We start from the raw sequence: 12,499 nt of genomic DNA, 5'->3' as shown, positions 1-12,499 counted from the left end.
TTATATACTGAGCATGACGTCCCATGGTATGGAATATCCCCTTGGCCAGTTTGGGTCAGCTGTCCTGGCTGTGCTCCCTCCCAGCTTCTCGCTGGCAGGGCATGAGAAGCTGAAAAGTCCTTGACTAGTGTAAGCACTGCCTAGCAATGACTAAAACATCGGTGTGTTTTCAACATTATTCTCATGCTAAATCCAAAACACAGCACTGTACCAGCTACTAGGAAGAAAATTAACTCTATCACAGTTGAAACCAGGACAGTGACAAATTGTGAAGATTTTGGAAAGTATTAATTACAAAACCTGATGATTTTCCTATATTTTGAAAGAAATTGTCAATTTTGGATTGTACTCCATGGAAATTAAGGATCTTTTCTAAATCAACTGGATAAAATACATCCATGTAAACCATTACACAGGTTACTTTCTATCTTGCATTTTCTACAGTGGGAAAAAAATACTGATGTTACTACTTTCTTGTGTAGTGATCAGAAAATGACAGCTCCGTGTAACAGGAAATCAACCAGATTTTTCTTAAATTGCTAATAGAGCAACTTATGGGCTAAAATAAAAAAACTCAGTACTTTTATTTCTCTGTTCATTTACCTATTCAGCCTTAAAAGGAGATTTTTAGGCTTAATACCACAAAATGTAGGCTATTTTGCACAAGGATGAAAATCGGTCTCTGATTCCAAGAAGCAAATCCTCAGTCACAGTTAAATGATTTCAAGTCAATGGAGCATAATATCAAGTCAGTCATACTGTGCCAGCTTACATGGCTTCTCAATTATGTTCAGGCAATGGCTTTTTGTAAATAAATAAATAAATAAATATCTGAAAGGGAAAGAAGTATTCTGACAAATTTCTGTATGTATTAGTGGTTAGTAATATTTGCATTAAGTCTTTTTTTTTTTTTTTTTAAATTAAAAAACAGCCTTTGAAATATCATGGAAAGCTGCAGGAAACATCTGCAGTACTGATACAGCCATTCTCAATAGAAGAATAAGTTTATGACCTTATGACTTATAGAACAGATTGTACTGTGCTTCCGATGCCTCCAGAATTTGATGTAAATGTTGCTAATTTCTGCTGCAGAAAAGTATGTTGCTCACTGGAATATCTAGATACTTAATCCTGGAGTTCTTCATCAGACCTAGGATTTCTTGTGTTGTGAATCAAGAAATTGCATTTAACAAAGTTAAATTACATTTAACAAAGTTTGTAAATTTGACATGACCCATGGTTTCTACTCCTGATTATAGACAAGTTCAAAATAGGGAATAAATATTTTGGATAAAGCTACTGATGCTGCATGTCTTAATTTAAAGAGGAATAAACTTTGATAAAAGTGAAATATGTTTTAATTTTTTGCCAGGTTCCAGAATAACCTAGGAAGTGTTGGAGAGAAGAGTGAAGGTCTAGATGGATCAAAGAAATTACTCTTCTTTAGCACCTTCAATTCCATGAGCCGTGTGAGGTCTTGTTTAGAAGGCTTGTGCAGGAAAGTAGTCATCTATCTTCTCACTTTTTAGTGTGTAGGGAATGCCATAAGTACATGAAGTTACCTGAGTATATGCCAGTATTGTTTGTCAAGGTTTACGAATGATAAAACTATTTTTGATATGTTCAAAGTTACTGATATATTGGTAGTGTAAATCACATTTATATGCAGGCATCAGGTGAACAAGGGGCAACAGAGGAATGAATGACTGTACATTTAAGTAGGCTATAACAATGCTTTGAATGTTAATTCCATTGTCTTTCTGCCATTAATGTAATGGGGTCAGTAATTACGTATCTGTGAAAGTTTATCAGACACATTTTTAGAGGAGTTAACTATTCTTACAACATACTGCTGAAATGCATTTATTAGTACAGTTAGTTTGTCTATACTATTATTCTTAGTGTAACTGTAGACTAAAAAAGACGACTGTTAAAACAAATTGGAATTTAAGCTACATACATCATATTGAGAGACTTATGAGATACTTTACATGCCTTATCAGTGCAACCTTGTTCTTTTACAATGAGTGTTGTCCTGAAATAATTACCTACAAAGCTAACATTTTTGGGGGATTTGATGCACCTAAGTGAACAAAGCAGAGTCTTCATCAAGGGTGGTCATTCAGTCTACATTAGCTGGTTTTGCTAAGATACACATAAAGGAAACATGGAAGTCAAGCCACCTCAATTTTTTTTTTTGTCATCGTAATTTAAGAAATACTCAACAAAATCTGTAGTTAATTTATCTCCAGTAGCAAATATAGTATCAAATCATTAATTAGAAACTGCTTGCTTTATTTCTTCCACTACAGAAACTGTGAAATTTGAGCTACTGGACTGAATTTGAATTTTTCATCAGGAAAGGGGAATGGCTTGGTAATAACCAATGCCTCAGCCTTACTAGTAGTCAACAGTAGATTTGAGTCCCTGCCTAATTTTTTTGAGGACTTTTCCTAGTACCAGTACCTTGTCTTACAGATCTTGAACCCCACCTTTCTAGATCTGAGGTCTTCCATGTTCACATGTCTAGTAGTATTCAGGTGGCAGCCTCTTACATCAGAAAGAGCTGAGACTTCTGAAACCTGAAACAAGCGAATTGGTAGAGCCAGTGTGTTTCAAATTAAAGGAGGCTAGTTTGGACACTGAAGCATTGAGTAGTATCCTTGGGACTTTGTTGTTTGCTTTTTTTAATAGTCCTTTATGCCGTAAGTTACCTGTGTGATGTTCTGACTGAAGGCAAAGTAAATGAAAGGAGGTCTAAAGAATACATTTACTGAAAATGTATTTTGAATTATGTAAACCCATCGGAAATACGTTTATATGATAAAGACAATCTGATAAAACTTTTGTGAGAACCAAGGAGAAACTTCCCTTTGCCATACTCCAGCTATTTTGCTATGATGTATGTTTCCCAGATCAACAAATCTGAATCAGCAAGTATTTAAATCTTAAATATTTTTTTTGTTTTAAAAATAAGAGGTTTGTCTTGAAAATGTCAGTGGTATCCATTGGACAGACAGAGCAAGCAGCATTTAGGAAAATCTGGGTGGTTATTTGGGGTTTTTTCGTTTTGTTTTTTTTTTCCCCAGAGAGAGACTTTTTTTTTGGGCCAAAAGAAATTTAGAATATGTGGCCAAGGAAGATTAATAGTCAAGTGAGGCAAAATGTGTGTATACAGGGTGGCTGTTACTGTTGTTTATGCTTTGTCTTGTAGGCACTGTGTCTTGGGAGAGTGAATAAATAAAGCTGTGTTTTGAGTAGCTAATCTGCTGGTCACAGATTACGAAAGGGAAGGCTTGTAGATGCCAAGCTCTATTGGGTTAAGAAGCAGAGAGGAGATATGGGGGATCACTGGGAAGCAATCCCTAATAGGGAATTGCTTCAGGTGCAGACGCCAGAAGCTGGGCCTGCCAGCATCTTCTGTTTCATAACTGGTCACAGTTTGCCTACGTTTTTGACAGGCGGCATAGTTGTTTCATCACATCACTGGAAACTGAGATCTATAATAAATGAAATTTAACTTTATTCTTTTGCTTTGTTCTTGATTCAATGATATGGACCACTGCAAATGGAAAAATCTTTTGCTAGCCATAGGGACAAAAGCGGAATTATTTAGAATTGCTGTCCCAAGCAGCTTATTTCAGTGGGGACTGCTCATCTGCTTAACAGGATTGAGGCCAAAATACCAATGACTCTGCCCCTACTCCAGCAACAAAAATAATTTTCACAGGTGATCTCTTTATGGAGAAATCCCTGTCCTAAATAAAGAACTGCTTTCCTTGTTGCGTCAGAAAATTCCTGGATTCTGGATTTTCTCATTTATGTTTTTAAGGGTTATTTAGTTTTGAAAAAATGCTGTTGTGCCATATATTTTCACTTGTTACAAAATAGTGTAGGAACAGCAAGTAATATTATAGTTCTGTTTGTTTTACAGATATTAGCATTCATGTTGTTTCTGCACATAGATCATACATATTCTTTTATTCTGCTTGGAGCATCAGCTAATAAAAATAAATAAATGATACACGGCTGCCTCTTCACCCATTGATTTAAATGTTCTCTATGGTTTTGTCAGTAGACTGTTACCTGTTGACCCTTTTGTAGTTATTTGCACTGTCAGAACTGCAATTTTCTTCGTAAAAGAAGAATTTCCCTTCTCAGATTTATGCTTGTGGGTTGGTTGTTTTTTTTTTCCAGTGTGTCAACTAAAACAGTCCCCTTGAGTTACCACCATAAAGCTAGTAAATGCTCAGAGGAGTTCTGTAAATAAACGGGTTTAAACAAATGTAGGGTCCTTACTTGTATAGACTGTGGAAAGGAGCAGAAAATTAGCAGTCTAGAGTAAAAATGAGATAGTGTGTCTCATTTTCTGGACATGAGTAACATTTGTTCATGTCTCTCAGTCATCACAGATGTGTTTTGTCTAGTGGGTCTGATTTAGCCATCCTCTCCTGTTTCCAGATTTTCTCTGGTAGAAAAGTTTCCCCAGGGGGTGGAAAGAGGCAAGTTAATACAAATTTTGCATATGTCTAGAATCCTAATGGGGATTCACTTTGGTGACAGTTTTATGTATGGTTTGTGTAGCTGCATGGTAACTGATAAAAGAAAAATACTGGAGGACATGTTCAGTTTCGCTACCTTAATGGCAAGAATAATTTGGGATAGATCATTATCTTTTCTAACAATGCTTTCCTGGGTATTAATAGATTATTATTTTTATTATTATTATTTCATTAGGGTAATAGGGAAAATTCTGCCTTTTGTTTCTAAACGTTTTCTGTCAATTTTTCTTCACTTTTCAACACTGTTCTTTTACACAGGAGAAAATTTTTGACTGGAGGTAGAGCTCATACTCACACCTTTATTCAACAATCTGTTTTTCTTTTTTATACACTTCTATCTTACAAACTTGTAATTTTCTTATAAAATTATCAAAGTTAGATTCTGAATTATGAAATCCATAAGGCCAGTCTGCTAGCTTGAGCATTTGTTTAAAATATACTTCCCCCCCCACCTTTTTAACAGACTGGTTAATTTTCTGAGTGTAGTGTCTGAAAAGTGAGTGCCTTTTTGATCCAAAGCTAAAGTAGACAGTTGTAACGTTGAAATGTGCCATATTTTCTGAATGCAGGTACTCAACTTCAACGTAAAATGCACAGCTAAAATGGAAACTCATTTAACACTAGATTTATTTCTTGGATTTCATTATTAAATGAGATGAGGAAAAGGTTGATAACTTACTCAGCAGCATATATTGTGCAAATGTTTTATAAATGACAAAACAAGATTAGACCTTCATCTATCTGTGAAGTGTTACACCAGGAAGCCATAAAATACAGGGCATTCCACAGACTTCATTGTGAATTCTAGACCTGTCAGTCCCAAGGTCTTTTCTATCAATTACTCTGCAAAAGGAGACTTTCTGGAATAAAGCGGACTAAAAAGTGGTAGAATATCTAAGTGCAGTCCATTACCTAAGAGAACTCTGGCCTGTACATGATGTATGTGATTATCTGCAATCTATTCAATGATAACTTTCTATTTGAAAAAAGTAGATTTCTTCAGAATCCAGTGAAGCAAGTAATAAAATTGTACCTAGTGACTTTTATACTCCTGAAGTACTAGCTTGATTACCTAGTGTAGTAAACATTAAGTTAGTTTAGTTACTGGCTTTTTACCTCGTGCATTTAGAAAAAGCAAAACAAAAGATAGAAGTGATTGAGAACATTATGATGAACTTCACAGTATTGCACAAGAGCTGTGTGAAGGTGATGTTGTACATGGCTGAATCTGCAAGAAACAAGGCAATTGTTTATTGGCAACAAGCTGCCAAGTAAAACTTTGTATGGGACTTCTTTGAGTAAGACTCTTCTGATATCACAGATTATTTTGTAGAAACAAATTATATAGCAGTAATAAAGCTGTTTATTTCTCCCTTGTTTTTTTTTTTTTGTCAAGATCATTTTTTTGCTTTAATACTCTTAATGATACTTCATTGGTTTCTATTTCTTTTCTCTGAATAAGGTCTATTCTGAAAAGTCTTGGGTTTTCTGTACCAAGTAGGATATTATGCATCCTTCCTGTGTTAATTTAAAAGTTGTGTCTTTTTATTAGTTCTCTTCGGTTTCTCTTTTTTGCTTCAGTTATTAAAGCTTTTGGAAATACAAATACACATCCTTTTTAGGTCCTTATGTTTTATTGCACATTACCAACTGGAGTGACTCATGCAAAACTAGTGAATCTTTTGAAATGAATAGAAAGATTTAATCCAGGCACTGCTAATCCAAGGAAATCTTACAAATGAATAGGCTTCATTTTTATGTAATCTGCTTTATCATTCTTTTTAAAGAAAAGAACTTACAAAATATCTTTTTGAAGCAAAACTACCGAAAAAATGTAGTATTAATTGATTCAGTGGTATTCTCATGATAAGCAGGGTTGTAATCTCTCCTTCACATTTGTGACTACAAATCTCAGCTAAATTCTGAGAATAGGAATGAAAACCTAAAAGATTTTTTTTTTAAAGGCTTTGTAGGGTCAAATAAATGTGGTGATCTCGAAACTTTTCATGATTTATGCTGATCAAAGCTTCTTTTGGACTCAAAACTTCTGATGACCAGCTGTGCTTTATAATGAACTCCAAGGGGCATCTTCTGCTAATTTTTAAGGTGGAAGATCTGACAGGCAAAATGTAATTTTCCTTTATCCTTGTAGTTTACACTTTCCTTTCCCTCATATATCTATCTCTGCTCTTATTTATAGCCTTACTGATTTGTCAAAATGTTACTAGATGAGCTAATTTTTCTATTTCATTCTGTTTTTTTAAAAATTCCTAGAAAAGCCACCTTGTCTCCTTGCTCAGTTGTTCCTGCACAGTATTTGAGTTTTGTCCTTGTCTTGCCTGTCTTCATGTTCTCCCTTCTCAGAGCATCCCCATTTCAATATGTTTTGTTAAGCTAGTTTATTCTTCCCTTCCACAGTGGACCCTCATCAGCATGTATACTCTTTCACTAACTCCTGCATATTTTATCAGAGATCTCCCACATTCCAGTTTTCTGAACTTTGCTTCTCTTTCGTTTGGTGCTCCTTCTTCACTTTCAGTCTCTGTTTCTGTCTGTCCCCCTCTCTGTCCTTTCCACCTTCTCTCAGCACTCAGCTTGTGTGCAAGCCGTAATATTCCAGTTTCCTCCTCTCTTTTTTTAGCTCTTACTTGATATAGGCAGCTTCCACAGTGTCCTTGAGCAGGGAACTGAAGACTTAAACCAGGACGGATTGTTGCATTGATCCTGATACGCTGTAGGTGTAGCAAGCCACCTAGAGCATGGTCAGTGCAACCTCACTGAAATTAGGTAACTTAGGAGACTAAAAAGTCTCTGCTGAACATGTGTGACATCAGGCTTACTTGATAAAAAAATCTAAATAGATTTTCATAGGAATAGTTAGATGAATGTATTTAAGTTGAGGGCCATCTTCTAATATGTCTTATAGCCTGCTTTTAAATCATTCTTGTGATGGAATGTTTTCATGCAAAAGAAAAGCCACACACAAGCAAATTTTTTTTTCTTATACACTTATAGTTCAAACAAAATATTTTGGGTATCTCAATCTTGAAAGCAACTAAAAATGTTGATCTCATAATGGCATGTGCCTAGATGGGTTTATAAGACAGTTCACTCCTGTCTGTAGCAAAATATAAAACTTATATTATTAAATTCAATATTATACGTATTGTTAAGGAAATTCTGAACATAATAATGGTTTCTCTCTTTTTGTAGCTACATTTTTCTTTCATCTTAATATTTGAGTGACTAACAATATCCTGCTGTGATTTTTACTAAATAGAATAAATATAACATAGTGCTGCATTTTCTAAAGCTTCCAATTTTTAATGAAAGTTAAATGATTGCTGTACTGGTATCTTATGTTTAGACAGTGAGCCTTACTCTACTCCTTTGCCTTCGGTAGCAACCTGTTTGATTTCATTTTATGTATCCTTTCTGTTTAAGACCACATTGAGTTACTTTTTTAATACTTAAAATCTACTTGTCTACATAGAAGACTAAATTGTGCTTTAAGCTTTATAGGGGTGCCCCCAACCTCCTGCTTAAGCTCTGAGGATGCAAAGGCAGAATGTAGGTATGAAGTGCTTGAACATTCCTCATCCTTGTCCTCAATTATAGAATCTTCTGGCTGAGAAGGTGGAACAGCTGATGGAGTGGAGCTCAAGGCGCTCTGTCATCCGCATGAACGGAGACAAATTCCGAAGATTTGTGAAGGCTCCACCTCGTAACTACTCTGTGATAGTGATGTTCACTGCACTCCAGCCACAGCGGCAGTGCTCTGTTTGCAGGTAATTTATACCTTAGTGATCTTTTTCATCTTCCTCACCACAGTTTTCAAGTGAATGTTTTAATCAATGTGCAATACACTGAGTAGGATTGTTCTTTGCATGGGATAGATGCTTACTATTTAACAGGCTCATGTGTTTGTTACAGCATCTTTTCAACTGCCTTTTAATCTATATGTCAAATTTTAGAAGTCTTCCTAGTTTTGGGTTTTATTAAATTACAGTTCAATAAAATGTACACAACTGAGGAAGACCTTCTCTTTAAGAAATCTGCTTTGCTTTGTTATCAGTCGACCCTGATCTTTCCAAAGACGTTTTGTGACAGAAGTGATTCATTACCATTTAATAATGACACTTCACTGATTTCTTCAGTTAAGAGATGTCCAAGGCTCTGATGCACATGTGAGTTACCCTGTGGTTTCACAGCTTTGGACAGTTCTTACATGCAAGCACCTTTTTCCACAAGGACATGCTTATTGTGGAATACTGTCTGGCACTGCACTTTGGTATGTTCTGCTGGCTCCTTTTAGAATATGTATTAGAGTGGCTCTGGTATTCTTCTAAGTTCAAGATCTTTCTCTGCAAGTTCCTAGTTCAATAAGTTAATCCAGAAATGACTAATGATAGACATGGAAATAGGGCCAAGGGACTGAAAGGTAGTCATGCACTTAATTACCTTACTAAATAAGAAAGTGAGCTAGTAAAACCTTCTTCAGACAAAATATGCCTTAGAAATTATTGTGTTTAGTAATAAATGGGATTATTGTGCAGGGAGTTCTATATACTATTTAAATAGGCACAAAATGCTCCGTAGAACTATGAAATACATAAGCTGTATATGAAGAAATATTATTTCTTGGTTTTAAATAGGTGCACTTTAAACAATATACAAAGTTGGTAAATGTAGTAGCTTGTTAGATTTCTTAGGTGTTAGAATGCGACATTTACAATAGAAACTTTAACTTGTGTACCTGTAGTCATATATGGTTTTTATTAGAAATTTTTTTATAGATTAATTTTTTGTCATTGAAGTCAATTGGTCAATTTTGAGGGAGAGTATATAAATTGCATTCCCATGAGTTCACCCTCCATATCTGAACCGTGAAGGTGAAGGAGTAGGTACAGAAGCTTTCCAACGTTCTTAAGTCAGAGGAATTTTTTCTTTAAAACTTCCAGCACTTGGTTGCTGTTATTTTTTCTTTGTGTTGCCAGAGTTCAACTTTAGGAGATCAAAAAGGAGTTGAAAGTTTACCATATTGTTTAAAATCATTCCTTATTTTCTTACCCAGTAGATAAAGCTACAGGAGATGCACTAAGTTCAGCTTTATAAGGGTCAGTGTGTTTGTCATTATAATGGCCATAGCGAATTCTTCCCCTGTGTTATGTACAGCTCTTTTGTAGGGCATGTGAAAACAACATAAATATTGCCATTATTAAGGAAGTTAATTTTGCTTACAACTGTATATTGTTTAAGGAAGTTAATTTTGCTTACAACTGTATATTGTTTACTGTACTGAAAAAGAGCTTATACGCTTCCTCCTGTAATATACCAGGCTAGCCATTTATGTACAGAAGCAACTGAAAATCTTTAAGCATAAAATGAAGGAAAAAATCAACGTACTGCTTTCAGCTGGGTTTGTTTAAATGAATGTGAAGTTGTGATCCACTTTTTCATGTGAAATAAAAGGAATTTAATGAGGTTGATAGTACTGCACATAAAACCATTATCAGGAAAATCGACATTTTCAAATCAATGGCTAATTAATGGACAGGAGCACTGAAAGGATATACAGAGCTGAAATGCATGCATTACTTTATTGTTAGCTATTCACTAGCTGCTTTGCCTAAAGGAAAAATAGATTTTTAACTTAATCTGTAATGTTCTGTGAGGATGCTTTTGTCCAAGATTTAAGTTAACTGTTACTCATAAAAATATTTTCAGAACAATTGCATACAAGAAAATCAAAGTCATATTTCAAATACAAAAAAGCACCTAGACTGAAATCTGTGACTTTGAATAACTTTGTCACAAGAATTAGTACTTCTTTTTTTCCCCCTATAAATTGAGCCTGGTTAGTTTATGCACCACAGGATTATCTAAAAAAAAAAAGGTTTTGTCTTTTCCCTTTGGTGGCTAGATTTGACATTTCAGTATTTTCTCTCTTCTAAATGTCCAGTTTATAAAGAACAGGGGGCGCAGTATTTTCAAAAGGGAAAAAAGGATGTTTGTGTGCTGCTGTTGCCTAGAGCTACATCAAATGCTAAGTATGAAAAACACAGCATTATACAAAAAAAGATAAATAGCAGGATGGGGAGCAATGGTAGGAAATGCAGTCCTCTTCTGGAGAAGAGCAGTGAAAGCTGATCATCATTGGAGCAGGCCATTGCAGATTTGCACATTTGAGGCCAGAAGAGATCATGTGTGTCCTATCTTGTTAAAGTAAACTATATTCTTTGTGTATCTGATTTTGCATTTGGTTATATTTAGAATCTTTGTTGTTAAAATGAGCCCCTGCTTACAGTAAAATCAGTATGACTTTTCTGGCAGGTTTTTTGAATGATTGTGCAACCGAAGATGGAGAGGTAGTTTCTTGCCTTCAGAAAGTTAGTGTCAGTTTTGGCACTCTTCAGAGTGAATGCAAAGTCAGTTTGGTGATCCAAGTTCTCTACTAGACGAAGGACTATTGTGCCTGTCCATTGCTGAAAAGTGCTGTAGTTTGGACATTGTCTAGAAGGTATGCAGGAAGGATTCCGCCCCCCCCCATCCTTTTTAACACCAGACAAGTTCCAAATTTTGGATAAAACTTGGTTGAGGTTATCTTAGCCAAGTCTTAAAATGCTTGGAGGCATGATACTTAAATATTTTTAAAAAGTCTTACCTATCCATATAGCAAGGACCTACATGTGGAAAGCTGACCAAATTTGTCTCAGAAAATCCAAGGCTTTTCTGTGTGCAGCAAGGAGGACATTGTAACATCAATCATGTAAATCAGTTAACAGTTAATGATTTGTGAAAGTATATGGAAATAATACCAATTTACTCTTAAAATGCCACATACAAAGAAGTCCCTGGGACTGCAGATATTTGGATGAAACTTTTGTACGCAAAAAATATCCTTTCAGTCAAAGGAGCTGATCTTTTTTTCAGTAAAACCAAAGCATATTGTGTGTTTTGTAGGTATTCTCTAGCAAAAGTTACTTAACCTAAGATCTTTTTTCCCAATGGAATGTGAAGGGTTTCTTTATCATTGCAGGAGATGAATACATAATCTTATGTATCATCTTGAGAAGGATCAATTAGAAGAATTTTTTGAATGCTTTGTTTGCCAATTTTGTGAAACTTACCTGTTCTTCCGATGCTAGGCTTGTTTGTTCCTGATATATGTCATATTGTTGTATTAAATGCTTTCCTTGTACTTAATTTTGCTTGATTTGCTTCTAATTTTTGACATTATCGCTTTTCAATATGTATTTTTAAAAGTTAGAAATCATATGTCTGCATTACTGATTGGAATTTATTCTGTGCCCAGAACAGATTAGGTTCATTTACAGGTGTTTCTAAAAGACAACTACCAGTTTGTCGTCTTTGAGATAGAGACTGGTTCTGTATTCATCTTAATGAAATATTTTCACAAACTGTGGACTGGAAAATATATCCCTAGGCTTTCTGAATCAATCCAGTCCTAACACGTGAAGGCTTCTGTAAACCAGCAGCTCTGTATACATGTTGGTAGTCCCTCTAGTCATGCCTCTAGAGTGTTTTTCAAGGAAATTCTGTCTTTATCCTAAAGCAGAATTTGGAGTACATTATTTCCATCTAGCTTTGTGGACAAGCAAGTTTCAATTTTCTGGTCCAAAAAACTATTGAAAGCCATCTGATGCCTTCACAACTGTGTAAGTGGTAGCATAACTGTCAGTTTTCCTGTTGACACAATTGTTTAGGTTCAAAGTGCCATAGCTGGTATTGAGAGATTAATTAGCCATAACAGGTTAGATCATAGAATCATAGAATCATTGAGGTTGGAAAAGACCTCTAAGATCATTGAGTCCAACCGTCAACCCAACACCACCATGTCCACTAAACCATGTCCCTAAGCACCTCATCTACACGTCTTTTAAATACCTCCAGGGATGGGGACTCAACCACTTCCC

General features: G+C 35.3%; 1 protein-coding gene across 1 annotated transcript in view; it reads left to right on the top strand.

Moving 5' to 3' along the window:
* Nucleotides 1-8,184: 8,184 nt before the first annotated feature.
* Nucleotides 8,185-12,499, top strand: part of TUSC3 (tumor suppressor candidate 3) — a 95,411-nt gene continuing 91,096 nt past the window's right edge. Inside the window, exon 1 of the mRNA XM_019471550.1 lies at nucleotides 8,185-8,350. Within this exon, the coding sequence (XP_019327095.1) occupies nucleotides 8,211-8,350 (140 nt within the window). The 5' untranslated portion in view covers nucleotides 8,185-8,210. The remainder of the gene's footprint in view (nucleotides 8,351-12,499) is intronic.

Source organism: Aptenodytes forsteri, unplaced genomic scaffold (genome assembly GCF_000699145.1).
Source record: "Aptenodytes forsteri isolate BGI_AS27 unplaced genomic scaffold, ASM69914v1 Scaffold65, whole genome shotgun sequence".
In the NCBI taxonomy this organism is placed as follows: Eukaryota; Metazoa; Chordata; class Aves; order Sphenisciformes; family Spheniscidae; genus Aptenodytes; species Aptenodytes forsteri.
Note: the sequence above shows the minus strand (reverse complement) of the source record. Positions and strands in the feature narration are given on the sequence as shown.